The sequence below is a fragment of the Balaenoptera ricei genome, chromosome 12 (genome assembly GCF_028023285.1).
Source record: "Balaenoptera ricei isolate mBalRic1 chromosome 12, mBalRic1.hap2, whole genome shotgun sequence".
NCBI lineage: Eukaryota > Metazoa > Chordata > Mammalia > Artiodactyla > Balaenopteridae > Balaenoptera > Balaenoptera ricei.
Window position 1 is genome coordinate 30,091,584 of NC_082650.1, and position 24,438 is coordinate 30,116,021.

At 38.3% G+C, this 24,438-nt stretch overlaps 1 protein-coding gene across 20 annotated transcripts in view; it reads right to left on the reverse strand.

Annotated features, from left to right (window-relative positions):
* The window catches only part of EYA4 (EYA transcriptional coactivator and phosphatase 4), a 293,920-nt gene that overhangs the window by 25,608 nt on the left and 243,874 nt on the right, over positions 1-24,438 (reverse strand). For all 20 annotated transcript variants that reach the window (XM_059941173.1, XM_059941171.1, XM_059941172.1 and 17 more), the window contains 2 exons: positions 16,266-16,402; positions 14,727-14,810 (listed from right to left, as the gene is read on the reverse strand). In XM_059941173.1, the coding sequence (XP_059797156.1) occupies positions 14,727-14,810; positions 16,266-16,402 (221 nt within the window). The remainder of the gene's footprint in view (positions 1-14,726; positions 14,811-16,265; positions 16,403-24,438) is intronic.

The window sequence follows — 24,438 nt, forward strand, 5'->3', positions numbered from 1 at the left end:
GATAATAAAGTGAGTAACAGGGTTTTGTGGTAGCTCTGATACGTATTATACATGCATAACAGTTCCAATCGGTTCAAAGTGTCTACAGCAGAGTTTCATATGGGGCAAACTGAACCTCTGCCAATTTAAATTTGCTCTGTGTAGCGTTCTATGAAAATACTGAAACGATTCCCAAGACTTTTGTTGGAGAGAGAGAGAGGAGACAAGAGACACAGAGACAGAAACAGAGACAGAGGGGAGATGAAGAAAATGAGTAACTCTTGGCCCTTAACCGTGTGCTTTTCAGCCGGATGTGATCAGTGTATAACCAAGTCAGGATCAAGGACGGCACTTCTCGATATCAAAATACTAACGTCTATTAGCCATGTAAGCACAGAGCATAAATTGGAGCCAGACAGTCTGTCTATGGGCCTCTGCCCTGCGCTGGGCCATCAGCTGGAATTCCTCCTCTAGGGACACACTGTAAAAATATTTCAGGAGAGGCAGCAATTATGTATTTTTAAAGAAATGGGGGACTTTTTTTTAAGAACTCAAGCTCTTGGAACAGTTACTCCCTTGGGACCTGAAGCATATTTGTGGACATGTGCACACAGAGGCAGAAGATGTGCAAATTCATTACAGGAAAAGAAAGACAAACTAGCTCCACGAACCAAGGTGGAAATAGCTAGTGGGTTTGTTAGAATACCTAAACTCTTTTAATCAGCGACAAGAAATGCCATGACATTCAGTCATGAATCAGAAGGGAAATTTTACAATTGAGTTGTTTGTCTGTAATGGACAGGCAGTGGGCTTAAGCGTTCTCAGGGGGAATTGGAGAAGGGTTTTAGGAACTTTCATGTATTTATTGAGTGTCTACTATGTGTCAGACATGATCAAATTCTGGGCAGAGAGCAGAAAATTAAATAAGCAAACTCCCTGCCCTTATGGGGTTTATATTATTACTGGATGAGCCCTCTGATGAATACATGGACCAAAAAACAAGGAAATATGTAGTATTCTAGGTGGTGAAAAAAATGTCAGCAGACACAGAAGGCTATGGGGATGGGTGGTGATGGCTTATTTAAAGAAAGTGAAGGGAAAGCCTTTCTTAGGAGGTGATAGTGGAGGATAAGAGACCTGAGAAAAGGGAGGGGACTAGCCATGCACAGACACGGCGATAGGGAACATACGCAGAGGCGACAGTGAGGCTGATGTGTACGGGAGAGTGTGAGGCACACTGACCCAGCTGAGAGACGTGAAATGGACCAAGGATTTTAAGAAAGAGGGAGTGATTAACTGGGTCAAATACAAGTGAGAGAGACCCCAGGAAGATAAACCATGAATTTGGCAAGAAGGTCATTTCTCAGACTTGAGGAGAGTTGTAGGGCTGGCAAGCGAGGGAAGAGCAGAGAAAGAGGGCAGTGATTGGAAAACGGCTCAAGAGGCTTTTCTGGTGATGGGACTATTACGATACGTAAAAGAGCGATGGGAATAATCCAGAAAAGGGGGACACTGGGGATTCAGGAATGAAAGAGGTCTTTTTGGGAGGAGATTCACTGGGTAAGTGAGAGGGCCTAGATCCAGGGCATGAATGGGGGTGCAGAGAGCAGGCAGAGAATACGGTTATGGTGCAAAGATAAAGTGATTCTTCCAGTTTGCTTTTTTTTTTTTTTCCTTAAAGTGATGGAGGAGGAGTTTTGTGCAGAATTGAGAGGGGGCTTTGAAGGGGGTGAGGGGAGAGAAGGTTTGAAATAATCAGCTGGAAGAGTTAGCCCAGGAGTGCTGGGACCCACTTGAGATTTGTGGCCACGTTCAGCCTGTTGAGGTACAGGTAGAGTGTTGGACAGGGTTTTTTTGATTTGTTTTGTTTTTTTCAAGGTGAGCCTGATGGAGAAAAAGAGGCATAAAGATGATGAGGCTTTATGCAAAAGCGGGGTGACAGCGTCATCCAGGGCTGGGATGATGACGTGTAAGGCAGAGGCTCCCGATCTTGACCACATATGAGAAGCACCTGGGGAGCTTTGAAAAATCCTGCTGTCTAGGTCACACCCTGTACCAATTAAATCAGGTATTCTCTGAGGTGGGACTCATGCATCAGTAATTTCAAGGCTCTCCAGTGTTTCTAATGCACACAAGACCGAGAATCGGTGATTAAGATCTTTCTACTCAAAGTGTGGCTCACAGACCAGCAGCACTGAATTAGGAGCTTGTTAGAAAGGCAGATCACAGACTCTACCCCGGAGATCTACTGAAGCAGAATCTATAGTTTAACAAGATTGTCTGGTGACTCATATGCATGTTAATATTTAAAAAGCACTGGTCTAAGAGCTCTCCTGAAGGTCTGGGATGGTTAGGGAACACCAGAGCTGGCATGGCCTTCTGGTTTCCCAGGAGTTAATTTAAGCCTCTGAGATGCTTCCAAAAGATTCTTATGACCTGAATCAGTCTGATTACTGAGTAGCATGGTGACTCAGTATAATTTCTTGGGAATTAGGCTTCCCTGGAAATAGCTTACAGTTATGAGTAAGAGTGAATTGCCCCACCTTCACCTCCATAAAGATCATCTGTGGACTGAACTTCAAGGACCAGAGGACCCATGGTGCCTCTTGTCTTAGTCATGTAGCCAACGACCTTCTAGGGAGCAGGTAAAGGTGTAAAACTAGTTAATTTTTCCTCTGGATTAAAAGGATTTGTTCAAAATCCAAGTATTTGATGTAAGCATCATATTTGCAACTGAACAGTAGTCAAATTAAGTAATCAGAAGCCATGAAGGGGACATCACACAGCTTACCTACCACTACCAGCTTCTACTGTTTCAATCAGTAGAGAATCCAATGAATAAAGCTCACCCACATTTATTAAACTAATAACAGATTAAATATACTTCAAGGGGAATTACAGCAATAGTAATATGCTACAACTATAGTTGCTATGCTATACTATCTCTATCGTAAAGATTATGGATTGATGGAACTTGCTTCCAGCCCATAATATATCATAAATACTTTAAAAAATAAAAAATAGTAAAGTATCATATTTATATTATACAATATATAATAGTATAGCATAGCAACCGGATGGAAAGGGAGAAGTCAAGAGAATGGTGAGAATGACCATGGGAGGATGAGCTAGAAAGCACAGGACTGACAGAAAAGCGACAGAGATGGCAAATGAACCCACCCAGTCGAGGCCTCAGGACTTGGAGAAAGGTGGGTGGTATATTAGAGGAAGACTGTAGAAAAGATAAGTGAGACATGAATTTAGAAAAAGGAGAGTTAACGATGAGTTACGGAAATTTAAGGCAAGTTAATAATGTAATCTGCCTCCCTCCGACACCCAAGACGTGAGATTGAATGTTTTTTTAAATTTATTTATTTTTCTGTTGTTGTTGAGGTATAGTTGTTTTACAATGTTGTGTTAGTTTCTACTGTACAACGAAGTGAAGTAGAGTTCCCTGTGCTATACAGCAGGTTCTTATTAGTCATCCATTTTATGCACATCAGTGTATACATGTCAATCCCAATCTCCCAGTTCATCCCACCACTACCACCCCCAACCCCCCCACTTTTCCCCCTTGGTGTCCATACGTTTGTTCTCAACACCTGTGTCTCTGTTTCTGCCTTGCAGACTGGTTAATCTGTACCATTTTTCTAGATTCCACATATATGTGGTAATATACGATATTTGTTTTTCTCTTTCTGACTTACTAGAGACTGTCATACAGAGTGAGATTGAATGTTCATAAGCGAAGATCATAAACGGAGATTGAAACTTCAGGGGAGGTTATAAAAGGTGTCTCCAGAAGTTTGTGCTTTTAAGAAATGAATGACCACTTATCTTTCTTGTGTATTATTTTCAAGTTTCACTGTCTCTCAAACTCCCTATGAAAGTTTGAGAAGTGCCACTGTCTTTGATTTAGCTTTACTTTTACATACATATGTACAAGTGACCCTTGAACAACATAGGTTTGAACCATGTTGGTCCATTGATATGCAGAATTTTTTTCAATAAATATGCTGGAACATTTTTTGGAGATTTGCAATAATTTGAAAAAAACTCCCAGACCAACCACATAGCCTAGAAATATTGAAAGAAAAATTTTAAATTAGGTATATCATGAATGCATAAAATATATACAGATACTAGTCTATTTTATCATTTAATACCCTAAGATACACACAAATCTATTAAAAAGTTAAAATTGATCAAAACTTATGCACGCACAGACTGTTCATGGCACTGTTCACAGTCAAGAGAAATGTATACAAACAGGATTAAATGCAGGATTAAATCATAACTGAAAAAATTAACTGTAGTCCATATTGTACTACTGTAATAATTTCATAGCCACCTCCTGTTACTATTTCAGTGAGCTCAAGTGTTGCAAGTATCCGCTTAAATGCCAAGTGACGCTAATCAACTCCTTGTGAGCAGTCCACTTCTCCAGTAAATTGCACATTGCAGTAAAAAGTGATCTCTTGCAGCTCTCGCGTATTTTGCGTTGTTTACTGCAATACCATAAACCTTAAATAACACCAGGGGACCCATACGAAGTGCCCCTAGTGATGCTAGAATTGCTCCCAAGAAGCAGAGAAAAGTCATGACATGACAAAAAAAAAAAGTTTAATTACTTGTTATGTAGCATAGCTTAAGTTCTTCAGCTGTGGTTGCCCTCCATCTCAAGATAAATAAATCCAGCGTAAAGACCATTGTAAAGAAGAAAAGGAGATTCATGAAGCCATCGCTGCAGTTACACCAGCAGGCTCGAAACCTTGCTCTTTTTCAAAAATACCCTTTTATCTCACGTGGAAAATTCAGCTTTGATGTGGGTTCAGGATTACTACAAGAAAGGCATACCTGTAGATTCTAATATGATTTGAGAACAAGTGAAGTCATTAAATGACAACTTACAGCAAAAGGAAGGTGAAGGAGCTAAAGCTGGAGAAATTAATGTCAGCAAAGATGGTCTGATGATTTAAGAAAGAGGTTTGGCTTAAAAAATGTCATGATAACAGGAGAAGCAGCTTCACACACCAAGAGGCAGCAGATGTGTTCCCAGACACCATTAAGAAAATCGTTGGGGAGAAAGCATACCTGCTGAACAGGTTTTTACTGCAGATGAAACTGCCCTATTCTGGAAAAAAAAATGTCACCAAGGACATTTGTTAATAAGGAAGAGAAGCAAGCAGCAGGATTTAAGGCAGGAAGGGACAGTCTAACACTACCGTTTCGTGCAAATGCAGTCAGGTTTATGGTCAGGATCGCCCTTATATATAAAGCTGCTAACCCCGAGCCTTGAAGGGAAAGGATAAACACCAGCTGCCAGTCTTCTGATTGTACAAAAAGAAGCCCTGACAATGAGAACACTTTTTCTGGATTGGTTCTATTGAGGCTTTGTCCCTGAAGTCAGGAAGTACCTTGTTAGTAAGGGATTGCCTTTTAAAGTTCTTTTGATATTGGACTATGACCCTAGCTACCCAGAACCCCATGAGTTCAACACTGAAGGCACTGTAAAGTGGTCTACTTGCCCCCAAACACAACATCTCTAATTCAGTCTCCAGAACAGGGGGTCATAGGGCCCTTTAAGGCTCATTATATATGGTACTCTACGGAAAGGATTGTCAATGTTATGGAAGAGAACCTCAGTAGAGAACATCATGAATGTCTGAAAGGATTATGCCATTGAAAATGCCATCATTGGTATAGAAAAAACCCTGAAAGCCATCAAGCCGGAAACAATAAATTCCTGCTGGAGCAACTTGTGTCCAGATGTTGTGCATGACGTCACAGGGTTTACGACAGAGCCAATCAAGAAAATCATGAAAGAGATGGTGGATACGGCAAAGAAAGGTGGGGGTGAAGGGTTTCAAGATATGGATCTTGGAGAAATTCAAGAGCTAACAGACACCACACCAGAAAAATTAACAGGGGACAACTTGATGGAGATGAGTGCTTCTGAACCAGTGCCAGACGACGAGGAAGAAGACGTAGAAGAAGCAGCGCCAGGAAACAAACTGACATTAGGCAGTCTGGCAGAAGGTTCTGATTATTCAAAACTGCTTTTGATTTCTTTTAAGACATGGACGCTTCTATGATACGGGCACTGAAACTAAAGCAAACGGTGGAAAGATTGGTGCCATATAGAAACATTTTTAGAAAAACGAAAAAGCAAAAAAAGTCAGACAGAAATTGCGATGTATTTCCATAACATTATAGTGAGTGTGCCTGCCTCTCCTGCCTCCCCTTCCACCTCCTCCATCTCTTCCACCTCGGCCGCCTGGTGAGACAGCAAGACCAACTCCTCCTCTTCCCCCTCCTCCTCAGCCTACTCATTGTGAAGAGGCCGAGGATGAAGAATTTTATGACGATCCACTTCCACTAAATGAAGAGTAATCATCATGACAGACAGTTAATACACTTATCGGTTGTGTATGTGTGTTGAATGTCTTCGTGTGAAAATCTAGTAACTGTACGGCAAGAACTGTAGGACACGTTTTTGCCCCATAATCATCATCGCCTAAGTATTCGTCTTGTAGAACATCGTGTGCAAAGACTTGTATTGAAGTGAACAGCTTATCCTTACACGTGCATAAGGTGAGCGATATATCATATAAAATTAATAATGTGTTAGTTTTCTTACTGTTTTATACCTTTGCTTTCAAAGAATTACATTACTGTACAGTATGCCCCTCTCTAGTAACTGGAGAAACTGCATATCAGCCTATCATCACAGGTAAGTGTTTTTGGTTTTTTTTTTAAAATGTAACTGTGTCTCCAATACTGTATTAAGAATATGACTGTAATACTGTGTGCCATAAAAATTTTACAATGATTCATTCATTAGTGTATAGGTTAGGCTACTGTGAAGCAACCATATTGATTACACTTAGGCTACCATAAAGCAATCACATTGCTGCTTTGTTATCAGTGCATGAATCGTTATATCTGTAAATAAATATGAATTTCTTTTTCACATTATCTTTTCATTTTTGATGTCTAGTGTTAGTAATGCATATCACATCTACAGTGTTTTATATCATGTAAGACAATACTGACATAGGTACTGACAGACAATTCACCTTATAAACAGATGACAAACTTATGGTATTGATAAATACAGTACAGTACTGTAAATGTACTTCCTCTTACTTATGACTTTCATAATAACATTTTCTTTTCTCTAGCTTACTTTATTGTAAGAATACGGTATATAATACATCAACATGCAAAATTCGTGGTAACCATTTATGTTATCAGTAAGGCTTCCAGTCAACAGCAGCCTATTGGCAGTTAAGTTTTTAAGGCGTCAAAAGTTACTCAGATTTTTGACTTCATGGGGGGTCGGCACCCCTGACCCCCCGCATTGTTCAAGGGTCAACTATACTATGTTTACATGCATACGCATGTGTGCCCTTAAACACATATACTATGAGCAACCATGAAAAACACTAAAAGTTTTTTCACTTTATTTTTCTTTTCCATTATGGTTTATTACAAGGTATTGAATATAGATCCCTGTGCTATACAGTAGGATCTTGTTGTTTATCCATACTATATATAATAGTTTGCCCAAACTCCCAATCCATCCTTCCCCGCCCCCTCTCCCCCTTGGCAACCACAAGTCTGTTCTCTATCACTAAAGTTTTTGAGACTTGTAAATTCCGCATTCATTCATTTTATATGTGCCATGATCACTCTCTAGTCACCCTCTTCTCCTCTACAACATTGAGCTGAGTATCTCACATTATGAGATGAAACAACACATACATTTTTTGATAAAACACCCAGTTTCCCCCAGATTCAGTTTCTCAACATTCAGATTTCCTTGGAACCAAATAAAACAGGTTACACTAATTGAATGTTTGCTCTGTGGTAGGTAATGTGCTGAGTTTTAATGCACGGACTCATTTAACCCTTTTAAGCAAATTATGAAGTTATTATTCTCCCCACTTTATATAAAAGGTAACTGAGGCTCACAAAGACTAAATAAACTACCCAAGGTCACATGCATAGTAGGAAGTGGAGATAGAATTTAAGCTCAGGTCCCTTCTCCCTCCAAATTCAGAATGCTCTAACCATTATGCCCAGAGGGGTGGTCACCTGCATGCTGCCATCAGAGTGGCCTCCAATCCATGGTTCCAACACCTGATTCATTCTAACCACATTCTAGCCAATCATGTTGCTTTTCCTTAGGTGACATACACATAAATCAGTACTTATCTTCACGACAATCTCATCATTTAAAATATGGCTTGTGCTGTTTCAGAAGCCTTTCCACATAAGTGTGTGTAGATTGTTTAATATAAAAGTAACCAGTGGATTTATCCTGATGAACATATCATTTCTCCAGTGCTCCTCTTATATAAGATGTTGTCTAAAATGAGCAAGTAGTTTTGGGAGCTTGGATTTCAGTTTCGTAATATAACTGCTCACTTTTCCTTCAGTCTTTTCCCTGACTTGGGCTATGTCCTTTGCATCCTTCCTGTGGAATGAGTTTTAGAGAATCACGGCCTCATAGCACATGACACATTAATGCTTCAAAATAAATCAAATCCCTAAAGCACAATTTATTTAGCTTCTTTCACTCCTCCCTCTAACAAAGAGGAATTACTGCAACTTATCAGGTAAAATACTATATACAATTAATCAGGGAATAGAGATAATCTTCATAAACTCTAACAGATGATGGATGATTCCTGGTCTGCGTCCTGCCAAATTTACAAACTCCTACTTTAGAGTTGTGCAGTGCTGAAAGGTGTACATGCCAGCTGGTGCTCAGCTGCAAAGCCCATCATCAGCTCCACAGGCAGCAGAACTCAAATACCGACATCCCTCATTTGCCATCACGGTAAGTATCCAGGAATAGTTCTGCTTGGGAAAAGAGCACGTTGTGTTGACAACTGAATAGGGTCCAAAAGTGATCACATATTAGGGAGATCCTTGGAAAATTCATAATATTATTTATTTATAAACTGAAGCAGGATTTTTCTAAAGTTTTTTTTTTTAATTAAAACACAAAAGTTAGTTACGCAGAGCAATTTATGAGTAAAAATGGCATTCCTAAACTATTATGTTCCATGAATTTTATTTTGATAGGTGGTGGGGAAAGACGTGAGACCAAAAGAGTGTAGAGATCAAGAGCAGGTGGAAGAGATGTGGGTTCTGGCTGGCCAAACCACTTGCGAGCTGTGTGACATGGTACCGATCACATAGGGTGGTGGTGAAAGTGAAGGAGATAGTAATGCATTTAACAGGACACTCAGAAAAGTGCCAGGCACATAGCAAGAGCTCAGAAATGGTACTTACTCATTTGTTTGCTTGTTTGTTTATTTTTACCGGGGTTGGAGGTGGGGAAGAGAGAGAAAAATAGGTAGATAGGTAGGTAGGTGTGGTCATGGCAGGACATGATTTTACACCGCTGGCGCTTAGATTTCCAGCTCTCAGCTCACTATATTTCAGGCCACTGCAGTACCACTTTGCGCAAACACTGACCTTCTGCATGGGTGGAAATTTCTGCCTTTGTCATTTCCCCTTTTGGGGGAAATGGTGCATTAAATTTCTCCACCACAGGACATGGATGATAGTTTTCAGAGCTAAGTGCTACTTTTACACATTTTTTTTTTACATTATATCATTTAATCCATCCAGTAACTCCAGGAAGGAAATGGATTATAACGATGTTTAGATGTGAAAACAGGCTCAGAGGTTACATGAGTAGCTTAAGGTACATCTAGGCACAGGACTTCCTCCTAACCTCTAGTTTGGTGCTCCTTCAGCTGGATTACTGTCCTACAGAATGTGTTCTGAGCAACCCTCAGGGCTCAGGAAACCCTTTTGGGGTGACTGAGAACAACGGGGGAAGGGATTGACTACGTGAGGGAAATGGGATGTCTCCAGTCCCCCAACTTCTACATCTCACCTAGAGCAGATCTGCCCTTATATGTTTTATATAAAGATACTCAGCGTGATATACTGCGAACACAAAAGATTCTCTGGTTAAAAGAACGGAAAAATCACTATGTCATACCAAACTTTTACACTCTGAAAGTGCACACTGTGGAAACAAGACTGATCCGAGAAATTAAAAGGACTAAAGACATTAACAATTTCAAGATTAGATAACCTTTACGTAGTACAGGGGTCTTTTTTTTCCTCAGCAGAAATAATGGCCCTGGTCACTTTCACTATTGGCAAAGTCCTTCTGAATTGTCAACTGATCACCAGAAAGACCTCATTTCAGTCGGTCCTCAAGGTCATTACTTAGACACTCAGGAATGGAGGAATTAAACATGGTTACAAAAGATTCTTAACTGTAAAACATCTCAGGACCTTTAAGATGATAATATATACTGAATGGCCATAAAATTCAAGTATTCCTCAAATTTATTTGGCCATGGGTTTTTTTTCCACAAAGGCTATCAATTAACATATTTTGGAACTTGTTTTCCCAAGAAAAATGTTGGGGAAATGCTCTTTTCTAGCGGTTCCCAAAGCATGGTCCATCAGCTTTATTGAAAATTTATTCCAAAGGTGAAATCTCAGGCCCTACCTCAGAACTACAGAATCAGAAACTCTGGGTTTTACAGTCCCTGAGGGTCAGGGACTCACGTTCAAGTTCAAGAAGCCTTTCTCCAGTCAGCAGTCTCCTAAATGGTCTTCTTCCTCTAAACTCCTTTCTCCACACAGCAGTGGATCTTAAACCACCAGGTCACAATTCAACCTAAACCCTACAACAACTTCCACTGCACCTAGAATAAATTCCAAATGCCTTACTGCAGACACTGGACCTGATGCGGCCCCCTGCCTGCCTCTCTGTTTTTACCTTGTGTTACCTTGGGTTACTCTCCTTTGTTTACAACCTCCCAGCCACACTGCTCCTTTATATTTCCGGAACACTGGAAGATTGCTCCTGCCCAGGGCCCTTCTATGTCCTCTGCCTGGAACGGTCCCCTCCACACTCCTCTCCCCGCTAATCTGCACGGCTAGCTCCTTCCTGTAATTCAGGTCTCAGCATCAATGTCACCTCCCCAGTCACCCGGCCAGTCACTCTCCATCTGACCTAGTTTCATTGTCTTCAGAGCAGTTACCATAATCTGAAGCTACTTTGCTTGCTTGTAAGCTCCATGAGGGTAGGAAGCATGTGTACCTGTGCTAAGTGCATATTTGTTGGATGAACACAGTGGTCCTTGGAGCTCTAGTTTATTTATGATGTGTGGTGAAGCTGCAACTACCCAATGCCCTCTCTGTCCCCTTCAAATGACCCCTGAGCTACATGTGGTCCCCAGCTTCACAAGATGGGCCTCATATAACAACATCCTTTATTTAGCCACTTCTTAACATGCCAAAATATTAACATCTTACTAACTAAAAGGCAACACCAATTTCCTTATTGACATTAAGAAAAAAGTCAATGATCAAATTACTTTAAAAAATAAATAATAATTCAATAAACATGGTCATCTAAATTGTTTTTCATGCAACTCAATAAAGGAATTTTCATTTTGATTAGAAAAAAATAGAGCTTAAAAACATTTTCCCTTTAACTTCTTTTAATTTCCCAGAGGAAACCATTATTCAACATGGTCAACTCCAGCAGGCCCCCTTCCCGTAGCAGAGAATAGTATTAAGGACAAAGCTTTGTTATGAGAATGACCTGGTTTCCAATATTCGTACCAGCATTTATCATTTTGCGGCCTTGGTCAAGTTTCTTAAACTCCAATAACCCAGGTTTCCTCATCCACAGAACTTGGATCACAATACGTTACAGTAGAGTAATTATAAGAGTTAAGTTGGATAACATTTGTGAAAGTGACTAATCACAGTTACAATCTTTTTGAGCATTAGTTCACACCAAGTGTTCTGCTAAGCCATTAAACAAGGTATTCTCTTTACTTCTCCTTCACTATAGATAGCATTATTCCCATGTTACAGAAATGGAGATGGAAGAATTAAGTAATTTGCCCAAGGTGAGAAAACTGTAAGCATCAGCACTGGGTTTTCAAAGTTAGGTTTCTCTGACTCGAAGGCTCTTGTCCTTCTCCCCCATCCCTACTGCTTGTGAAATGCCAAACACAGGTGCTACCACATGATAGGTGTTCTAGAAATGTAGGCTTATCTTCCCCACACCCTGCCAACAGTGCCTCTGATCTTATTCCGATTCTGCACCACCATGAGGTACTGGTATCTGTCTACCACACTCTATTTCACTGAACATTTCTTAAGTTTTCCCTTTTGATGGAAAACTATCCCAATTGCCTGCGAGAAGATAATTAGAATCATTCCAACTTAAAGGAGAACTCACACAACTGCTTTCACAGTACCTCACTAATTGTCCTTATTCCTTTCAGGAAATGTCACTTGTATATTGTGTTCATGGTAGCTTAATTGTCTACGCCATGTGATGTTCTATAAGCAGAAACGACATGGGCTTTGAGGTCAAACAGTCCAGGGCCCCAAGAGTCATTTCTACCACTGACTAGCTGTGTGACTTTGCACACATCTTATTCCCTCTCTGAGCATGTTTCCTTACATACAGACTGGGGAGAAGAACCCACCCCTTAAAATTGTTGTGACGCTTAAGGCTGGCACATTGTGGGCATTAAATAAACATTAGTTTCCTTCTTCCCCTCACTTTTCTCGCCGTTTCTGCAAGCTCTGCTGTTTTAAGCCTCTGTAGGCATGGAGAATGTCTCTCTTTTCTATGCGAACAAAGCTTTTCGACAATACTTTAAAATAACGGAACTTGTTTGTGAAATGAATGCTGCATGACCAGGTGGCCATCCCGGGAAGTGATGGGTTATTTCAGTGATGCACCACTGCTGAGGGAAGTAGGAGAACTTTGCTTTTGGAATTGCTCTTAGAGCCAGTTTATCAGTCACTCAAGAAAAGCAGCTTCATTATTTGATGTTGATTTTTTAATGGTTTACCACCCCTCTGCTTCTTATCGGTACCCCTTCATATCCCAAATAGAAGGCCATGCTCAGTTCTGGGATGGTAGAAACTTTAAGGTATTTTTGATAAAAAGAAAAAATATATATATATATATAGTGACATTTTGACCATGCTCTTTATTTATCACCTTGGGTTCAAATCATCCTTTTACTTCTAAAGATCACAATTACCACAAAAGGATGAAGATTTGAAGTCAGGAAATATTTTAAAAATCTAAAGGTAATTCAGAAAGATGAGCCCCACCACTGATTTGGCATAATGGAAGCAACACGGATATTTAGGTATAGCCTCCAATGGTGACTATTTTGATGGGAACTTTATTTGGATTTGTGTGTTCAAGTTAGATTGTTTATTTTAAACATTTGTCTAATATGAAAATTTGCACAAAAATACTGCAATCAGTTCAATAGGATTACTGTGCATTCCACATAAGCCAAAATTATTTCAGAAGAAAATGCTTTAGATTATTATCTGGAAACTTTTTAGACTGTATGCTCTATCAGTAATAGAATTTTGAGTGTGTACCACAAATTTATGTACAGTTAATTTATTTATAAATTACATACATATTCTTTAAGTTATAATCATTTACATGTATTGAAACAGATAAGAATAGAAATTGCAGGGTATAAATGTGTTATTTTCTCTCCTTATCTCAGTGAAGCACCTTGTGTATATCAGGCACATATGCATACATCCTGCTTTGGAGATCACTGTTTTAGATGATGATGATTGTGATAAAGGAGCTAAGACTCCTTTTTCTAAATGGTCACTAAATAAAATTGTTACCTTTCACATGTTTGGCAACTTTCATTACTTATACTAAAAATCAAATGCAATGCAGATTCACCAAGAGTGCAATTTAGGAGGAAATGCTTGAGTGCAATTAATTCATCACAACTAGTCTAGAAGATGTTAAAAACTGCATGTTGAGCTGACATGAGACCCTATGAAATAATGTGACAGTATAAAGATGAAGGGAGACACTTCTGTAAGTGTTATATGAAAAGGAACCAAAGTTAGATACAACTTTGAATACAGTAATTGAAGGCAGGCCAACATGTTGTGAATTGACTCTGGTTAGGCTGTGAGTCCTACAGAATCAAAGACTCAAATGGCCTCTACAACTGTGTTTCTAGCGAAAAACCTATTGCAGGTGCATCACTCTTTGAAACAGACTCACACACGTGTATAACAACACTGTTACAAGAAGCAAGCTGACTATGAAAATAATGGCAAGAGACAAAGGAAAGTAATGAGAACATCTGCCTCTGGATTTGTATGTGTGACTGGGTATTATTCCCAGTCTCTATAATATGCTTCCTCAAAGTTACCAAAAAATACTTATATTCATAAGTGCAAAGGATCTGTCAGACAAAAGATTACTTCCTTATTTCAAATGGCAGTCTATAGCAACATTTGGTGCAACAAATTAATTCAAACAATTTCTTAAAGTTCCCTTATTAGACAATAATATATGTACTATAATGTTTAAAGTCCATTTCAATTTACAAAAACATTTTCTAAAATAATTACATGAGGGTAATAAGCTTGATTTTTCATGTAGAAAATTCAAAGTTATTATGAAGAAAGGAAAAAGAATATGATTTCTAATTAAGTTCTGTAAAATTTGCCAGTTCACATTAAAGAACAGTGAGCCACTGGAAATAAATAATTAAGAGCAGACTTGACAGACTGCAATAAAAACACTACAAGGTATTTTTAAATGGCTTTTGATTTTATTTAAAATAAAATTCTAACAAGGTGTCTTGGGGTAAAATTTCTTGATTTCTTACCTTGCCATACTTCTGGGCATAAGATCCCGTGAGCAGTGAGTGGAAAACAATGATGGTTTCATCCAAGTCCCAGACAAACACACGCTGGAGAAAAAAAATAAATATCGAAGAATTATCAAGTTCTAAGGAAACAGAAATCTCTTTACAAGTAGAAGACCTCTCGCTTTATTGTTGGACATAATCTTGATACCATTATATGGAAATCTATGCTACTCCATTAATTTTTCCTCCAAATTTGTCAAATCTAACCCCTGTAAAACCTGAGGAGCAAGAGTGACAAAAATAATAAGGCTTAAAAATGCGATGTCCTAATGTGAATGAATTCATTCAAATATGTACTTGCAGTTAATACCCAAAAGACATGTTTGGACTTTATGATAGAAGTGTGCTCTTATAAAATTTTATGTCTCATGAATTCATGAAGTTTTGTAATTCATGCAAAGAATTATATTTTAAAAAATATTTAAAAGAATCAATGAACAATCCCTAAATAGAAATTGTAACGTGTGGACCCTTGGGTCAGATTAAGTCATAAGATGGGTTGTTTGGCCTGCACAGTGTTTTGAACGATTTCAAATTATTGATTAAAATTTCCAGATTAGAAGATTTCACACCAAGTTCAGGGTTCTGACTGCAGTAGACAAACTTCCAGTTTGTGGCAATGGTGGCTGGCAGTCCATGTGGCAGTGATGCAGGGGCCCCTTTAGACGGGGCCAGTGCTCCCCACTCTTCCCAGTCTGCTGGCCCCCTAGCCCAGTTCACTCATTCATATCACCTGCTGGGTTCTTGAAGGCATTTGAATCTGCTACTGTTGTTCACATCAAGGAAATGATCTCTTATGAAGAGGTACAAGGGCTATTACTTGACTTTACTAAATCTGGAGATTTAACTTTTTTTCACAATTAAAATATGCAGCTGTGTAAGAAGTAACACATTATGGTTAAGAATAATTTCTTCTGATGTTTCATCATAAAAACAACCTGCTTAGTATGGATATATCTCAAAAGATCTGTCCCAACTGGAAACAATGACACATGGAAATTTTTACAGGTATAAAAATTTTAACATATGTATCAAATGATTGGAATTTTTCTGATTTTCTGATGACAACTTTTTTTCTCCATACAGATTAATTTTACCTTTTAAAATTTATTGATCCATGTAAACATCTGTCATGACCCTAGTACTCCCAGAGACAGTGCTTGTCAGATAAATACTCCACAAACAATGGCTTTATTTTTCCAATTTCTGCCTGTGCCTTCTGTTTGTGTCTTTTGGATCAAAAGATGCAACTATCTCAGGCCGAGAATTCATAAAGCCTTATGATTTTTAAGTTGCTATTGTTTTTAGTTTTGCCATTATAATGGATGAAATCTCCAATTTCAGAGCTGTGAAATGCCTACTTCATAGTAGGTCCACTCATTTCATGATATATCTTTTTCTTTTAAGTCTGAAACTTTACAGACCTGTACGGTATAGAATATATCATTCAATAAAATGAAACATCACATTACACCTTTTAAGGAGAAGTCAGCATACCTCCAGGTCACTGTCGGGAGGCGGGGAGGGATTACTTTTCCGGCCTCTTCCTCGGGACTTTGACCCAGAACTCCTGCACGTTCTCTCATCAAGATCTTTGATGGGTGTGGAGGGGCTCTGCACGGTATCAAACTCTCCTGTAAATAACGTGAATTGTGTCAAGGATAGCACTTCATTTTTAGATCAGGTATGAGTCTTCATGATTAATGATTTTAACAAATTCTACAACAGAAAATTCCTTATGACAAAAAAGATTTATAATCACAAATACACAAAATTCTAATTCAGTCAAAAGTTTTGCAGGTCACACACGTTTCTCCTAGTTTTGATCTATGTGATCTATTAAACCTGAAGACCGGGCTTCCCTGGTGGTGCAGTGGTTGAGAATCTGCCTGCCAATGCAGGGGACACGGGTTCGAGCCCTGGTCTGGGAAGATCCCACATGCCGTGGAGCGACTAGGCCCGTGAGCCACAATTGCTGAGCCTGCGCGTCTGGAGCCTGTGCTCCGCAACAAGAGAGGTCGCGATAGTGAGAGGCCCGCGCACCGCGATGAAGAGTGGCCCCCACTTGCCGCAACTAGAGAAAGCCCTCACACAGAAACGAAGACCCAACACAGCCATAAATTAATTAATTAATTAATTAAAAAACAAAAACAAAAACCTGAAGACCTTTTGTACTCTAGATGCCCTCAACTTCCTATCTCTATCCCCACCTATGTATTTATCTAAATTTAGATCTGTTCTCACCTCCTTATGTCTGAGGTTGAGATCCCATCCCTCCCCCTGCAAACATGACTTCCGCGCCTCACCTATTAGAGAATCATGCTCGACTACTCAAACTCTCTTTTACCTTCCCTTCAACCTCTCCTGTTTCTGGGGGCGGGGGGCACACAGACAAGTTGAAAAGTCCTTCCCTTTGACCTTGCATTTCTATCTAGAAGCTATCTGCTTGCTATCTTTTCTTTTTAAAGGACCCGTCTTAAAAGAACAGCGCGTACCAGTGCTGTCCAACAGAAATACAAAGTGAGCCACGAATGTAACCACGCATATAATTTTAAATGTCTAGAAGCTGCATTAAAAAAGGTAAAAAGAAACATGTAAAATTAATTTCATTCCTATATGCTAATTGCTCTAATATATCCAAAACGTTATCATTTCAGCATATAATAAGTATAAAAATGACATGTTTTACATAATCTCGTTTTCATGCTAAGTCTTCGAAATCCTGTGTGTATATGACACTTAGAGCTGACTTCAATCTGTACTAGCCACACGTGCCTATTAAGCCCTTGTAATGGGGCTAGTACAGACTGAAGTCAGCTGCTACAGTACTGGACGGCACATTTGTCTCCACTTCCTGACATTTGATTTGTCATAATCTAGCTTCAGTTCACCAAAACTCTAAGAAAACTACTCTTACCCAGAACCACCTAAATGGCAAATGCAATAATAGATAGACTCAGTCCTTACCTTCCTGGATCTCTATGCCGTGTATGATCCTCTTCAACATCACCTCCTCAGAACCATGAGCAGCTGATACCCTGCATGTTTTAGAATCTTTCTCATGAGTCCTTCTCTGTCTAGGAGACATGGACTCCTTTTCCTCCTCCCATTCCTTACATTCCGGTACTTAGTACTCCCATCCTTTGATCATTTTCCCCACTCCACACCATGTGGGCAATCTAACCCTCTCGTAGGTCAGTCACTTTCTACGTGATGACTCATACAGCATACCAAGTCAAATCTTAAATTTCAGACTTTATGTTTAATTGGGTTCTGCATGTCCCACAGATACCCAAAAGTCTGACACGTCTAAAGCTAGTGATGCAGCATCTTATGAGGTGGAGAGTACACAGCAGTGGCAAGTCGGTAGGAGAGGGTGTTAAGATAAACCAACCGAGGCGACAGCGAGGTGCAGTAAAACTTCACAAGTAACAAGAGTTGGACTTACTATATGACTTCAAGCATTTTACTCAATCTCTCTGAATCTCAGTTTCTTTGTATACTAAAGCCTGGGTAATAGCAGCTATCTTTTTTTTATTACTGAGATAAATCTGATTTATGTTTAATTTAAATCATATGCATAATGTTAAAATGTCTAGGAGAGTCCAATGGCAAACTATATTAAAGTTACACAATTTTTAAAAGTAAAGATGTTATGACTCTCATGCTTTATCATAAAAATTAAAGTAAAATAATTATGAGGACAGCCAAGCAGTTATTAATCTAAATAAACACATCTGAACAAACTAGATCACACTTAGGTAACATTTTTTCTGAGATGTTTAAGGTACACAGTGTTTACATAGCTAACCTCTAATAATTTCTAATGGTCAAATGTTTTCTTTGGGAAACATTTGTGCATGTCAGGACAGCATCAAAAAAAAATGTCTGTGCTCCAAATATTATTTGCTCTTAAAACATTGCTAGCACAGTTCATTGCATGGGTTTCTGCTATCAAATGCATGAGAGAAGAAAGCATAATAAAAGGATCTTTAGTTACGATGCCGAATATAGCCCTGTGCCATAGTAAATCATGTTTCAGCTTACTTGTATAGGCATTAGATGGGGATTTGGGTATTTAAACACACATCTACTTTTTTAAAAATATCACACAAAATGTTTTCTGTTTTCAATTATTTTTATAAGAGAATTTTTCTAAGGTTACTATGTCCTGCAAATCAAATGTTCTTTTTCAAATAAAATATTGATTCAAATTAACACACATTTATTAAGCTTATAAATTTTTTTTGGTTGACATTCCATAAGACCTATCTTTCTATCCATTATAGATCAATTTTCAGGAGTTAACTCTCATCAGGCAGCTTTGTTCTTGCCACAGTGCAAGAGGTGAAAAGACAAAATCTTGCAAAATCCCAAAGTTACTGTGCTCAGTTATGGGTGGTTGATTGTTGATTGGATCCATAAAGATGGGGTTTGGCAGGAACAACTCAGATACTCGAATGAACTGGAAGTCAGCAGCTGTCACAACAAGGGAGTGAAAATAGTAGAAGGAGGAAGGGAAAAGACTGGTCATAGGAAGTGTCTGGGTCTCAATAAGCTTATTGGAATATGTGTTTGGCTAGAGTCACTGCTCATTATGTCTGAGATTCACTCACATTGTAGCCTGGAGCAGTTGTTTGTTTTTTCCTTAATGTGGCTGGAACTTCATGACATATGTATACTATGCTCTATACATTCTGTTGATGAACATTTGCGTTATTTGTAGTTTTAGGCAACTATGAATAAAGCTGTTACAAACATTCTTGTTTATATCTGTGTACATAAGCTCCCCTTCCTAGCATATCCCTATATGTATATACCTAGCATATCCCTATATGTATATACTAAGCATATGCTTATATGTATACACCTGGCAGAGGGACTGCTGGGTCAAATGGAAGGCAGATGTTTACCTTCAGTAGACACTGAGCACTTTTTTCCAAAGTTGTTGTATTAATTAACTCTCTTACTAGCAATGAGAGTTCTAGTTGCTCTACATCCTCGCCAATACTTGGTATTGCTAGTCTTTTTTATATTAGCGATTGTAGGGGTTGGTAGTATCTTATTGTAGTTTTAATTAGCATTTTCTTGATGAGTAATGATGTGGAATACTTTGTTTCTTACTCATTTGGTATCTACTTTTTATGAAGTAACTGTTTAAATCTGACTAATTAAAAAAAATGGGTTATCTTTTTCTTATTGATTTGTCAGAGCTCTTCACTGTGAAATGTTCTTTACACACACACATATATATGACTTAAACTTCACTTCTACCCAGTGAATTTGGTCCTTTATTAACCTCTTTTAATAACGGGAGGACTGGAGACATGTGGGACTCAATTAACTAACCAAGATGAAATAGCCTGTATGTGAAATGTTGATATCGTTCCGGAACTCCCGCTTTAACCACTAGGTAATACTTCCTCTCCCAAATAGCACCAAGTCTGTTCAGGTTACAAAAAGGTCAAATGTATATCTGTTTCTACTAATCAAAAGAGTTACACAGACTTTACACAATTTCTGTGAGAGTGAGGGCCAAAGAATTCATCTGAAGAACATCAAAGTAAAAGAGCAGGTCCTAAAGAGGGCATGTGCTGTATTTGGGCTCCTACAGCAACTACCCAGATGGAAATGAACTGACCCATATCTTTTGAAGGTTCTAGTCTTTCTTCTGATAAAGGGTAAAATCAGGAACTTGAGCTCAACTGGTCATTAAACATTTGTTGACATTTGTTTTTAAAAGGAGAAAGATGTTAATTCCAGTGCCTCTGTCAATTTCACTCAGGTAATTGCACGAGGGTACAGTAATGCTGCAGGTAGGGAAAATGCAAATTGGCAGAGAAGTTAAATGTGGTCAGTCCTTTCCGTTTAAGTCCTCTTGTTGCCTTCAATGAAATGAATTAGTACTTTGCTTTCCTTCCTGTCCTCATGTGAAATGCCATGAAGCCTAGAAAGTCTACTGAGTTCTGCCTAAGAAACTGGCTTCTTTTCAAAGAGTGATCTTACCATATCCTTTACTTTTCTGCAACACTTGTAAAGTTTAATTAGCTAATGTATCTGAAATGTTTGCCAAGGTCTCAGACTACAGAATATTGTTACAAATTGCTAGTTATTTTTAATTTTAAAGATGTTTAAAATTTTAAAAAGGAGCTATAAAAATATCACTAAGCTTAATGTGCTATCAGTCATCAAACATTCTGAATGTGAATCAAAAATATAATATACCTAAGATAACCTTTATGTTAAGGGCAAAGAAAGATCTTTTCAAAGATAATGAACTAAAATATCTGTTCTTAATCAGCATGGTAATGTTTCTTTAAATACATTGTCAAATTACCTAATAAGGTAAAATAAATGACTGAATGCTATTTGTAATTTCCAAATAAAATCAGTCATTACCCATTGCCCTAGGCTTTTTCCTGGGCTAACACTATACATGACTGAATAATTATCTTTTAATCAGTACCGTAATGAATAACTGCACCTTCTAAGTTTTGGATATTTACATCCAACTTTATTTCATTAGATTTATCGCTAAATCAGAGCAACCAGCTGTCTCTTATAGAACATAAAGTATGTTTCCATTTTAAACACAGGAGAAGTCAACAGTGAATGATTTATGACAAACTGTGGATTTAACTGTTAGGTCTCTGCTTTAAGTCCAAACGCAGAGCCAGTCAGTGGAAAATACTCTCTGTACCTTTAAACAAAATACCTCAAATTTCATCAATAATAAAGAAAAATCCCATAGTTATGAACTTGTTTACTTTTTGGATGCATGCCAGATCTGCAAAGGCAAAATCAAACTTAAAACTACCTTGACTGAAGGTCTGAGGTCACAGAATTCCTTAAAGATGTAGACACGTGTATTGTTATGATTTTGGTTGAGAGAATACTATGGGTACAAGTAGAAATAATTTCTTCTTTCAATTCAATGGAAAGTCTCGTAAGATCTGACAATTATGTCAAACTATATTCGTTGGTATTAGCAACCAGTGGAAAGCTGAAGAAATTGCAGCATTCTGATACTGAATACGAGAATGTCACATATGAATGTGTTACATTCAAAGTCACATACTCAGAATATCTACATGTCTGCATTTAGTTTTTTTTTTGTTTTTTTGTTTTGGCTGTGTTGGGTCTTCGTTTCTGTGCGAGGGCTCTCTTTAGCTGTGGCGAGCGGGGGCCACTCTTCATCGCGGTGCGCGGGCCTCTCACTGTCGCGGCCTCTCTTGTTGCGGAGCACAGGCTCCAGACGCGCAGGCTCAGTAGTTGTGGCTCACGGGCCTAGTTGCTCCGCGGCATGTGGGATCTTCCCAGACCAGGGCTCGAACCCGTGTCCCCTGCATTGGCAGGCAGAGTCTCAACCACTGCGCCACCAAGGAAGCCCTGCATTTAGTATTTTTAATGCAAATAAAATAGTTATTCTGAAAATTATTCTTTAGCTAATAGAGAGTACCCATCTGTGTCTTTTCTGCATAGAAACTCTTGTGGTCATATTGAAATTAGATTAAAACCAATCTGCCACCCAAAGTTCTACCCAGCATAAACCATTTTTGGGTATTTGAATGGTTTTCATTCCTGGTAGCTCAATTCTAGTAAATTCCAAAACACTTTGCCAGTCCTATCACTCGGTCTCTGATATCTCGATGATCAAATATTTAGTCTGTGGTTTTGCTTCTGAACACAGTCATTCTACTTTGTTTTCCCCGTGCATTCACCAGTGAGAAACACCTTTCACAGTGTGACGAGGACATCAAATATCTCCCCACCTAAAGTGCTTCCACCACTTGTAAGCAAGGATTCTGAAATCACTCATTCTTTAAATTAAGATAAGATTCTTAATGAAATGTAAGTGTTTACTCAAAGAGGATCAGGACAGAATTGGAACATGGGATTTAGGCTGGGCGGAAGTTAAGGCAAGCAGTGTGCCAAGGGTACAAAATTTAAGGGCCGTGAGAATGAACTCCCCCTTACATTCTGCACCCCAGGCAGCTCTTGCCTTCCCTTCATCCTGGCCCTACATAGGATATGGCTGCTAAGAGAGGAGGAGGTTAGGTGGAAAGCCTAAAAAGAGGGAATGAGGACTAGAGGTTCAAAGGGGCTATGTGTTTACAGGAGGGAGGGTCTAAAAAGAAGATAAGGGGAAAGAAACTGATAGTAGGGGCATCAAAGTCTAGTACACCTATTAACAATTTTCCCTTCGGTCCATAGTTAGATTAGAGCCAATATTTTGAGATTCTTTTTTTAAATATTCTCTTCCATTATTGGTTTATCACAGGATACTGAATATAGTTCCCTGTGCTATACAGTAGGACCTTGTTGTTTATTCACCCTATATATAACAGTGAACCAAAAAGAAAGAATGTTGCCATTTCATGAATATAATTGCATTTTAGCTGTCGCTTAAAGTATGTTTCATTGTCACTTCTTCATGTTCAAATTAGTTTTCTCGTGAATATTCCCCACATTATCTAGCATTTTCCTTTTCTCAACATTCATACTATTTTAATTATTTGCTTGATCTTTGTCTTGCTTGTTAAATGGAAGCTAAATGAAGCTAAATGTATGCAGAGAGCATATTCACTGCTGAAATACCAGCAGTGCCTGGTACCTAACAGGCACTCAATAAATAATTGTTTAATGGGCTTTTTGTCTTCTTGGAACCACTGGTCCAGTTAGAAAGAATTTACAGTATTGTGGCCATGTGTCCCTATTTTCTTGCCCTTCCAAAGCAGGACAAAAAAGAAGCAGAGATGAGTTTGGATCTTGCAAATAACTGGAAGTCAGAAAAATATTCTTGAACATACTAAATGGTATTTACAAAAACAAAAAAATTTCTTAACTTTGATTTTCTTATTGAGTTTTGATAGTTCTTTATATATTCTGGATACAAGTGCTTTATCAGATATGTGTTTTGCAAGTATTTTTTCCCAATCTGTGGCGTGTCTTTCTATTCTTGTGATGGTGTCTTTTGAAGAGCAGAAGTTCTTTGTTTTATGAAGTCTAATTTAGCTTTTCTTTTCTTTTATGGATTGTGTTTTTAGCGTGATATCTATTAAATTTTTATGTAACCCAAGGCCACAAAGAGTTTCTCCATGTTTTCTTCTAGAGGTTTTAGTTTTAACATGTTTTGTATATGGTATGAGTTACAAGTCAAGATTCTGTTTTATGTTTTGTTTTGTTTTGCATATGGATGTCAGTGGTTCCAGCACCATTTTCTGAAAAACAATTCATTCTCTCTAATTGCCTTTGCACCTTTGTCAAAAACCAAACTTTTAGTATATGTTGTATCATTGTATATGTTGTATATAATATATACAACATATACTAAATATATCCAGAAATATATATATTTCTGGACTCTTTATTCTATTCCATTGCTCTATGTATCTAACATTTTTGCCAATACCAAACATTCTTGATTACTATATTTTATAAATTTTGAAATCAGGCAATGTGAGTCCTCAAACTTTGTTCTTATTTTTCAAAATTATTTGGCTCTTCTAGTTCCTTTGTCTTTCCTTGTAATTTTAGAATCATCTTGATAATTTCTCTGAAAGGTCGTGCTGGAATTTTGATTGGGATTACAATGAATCTCTGTTAAACTTGCTTTTAACTTTAAGTTCTTCGGCTGTGTTAAATATGTGTCAGTAAATACAATTCTAAT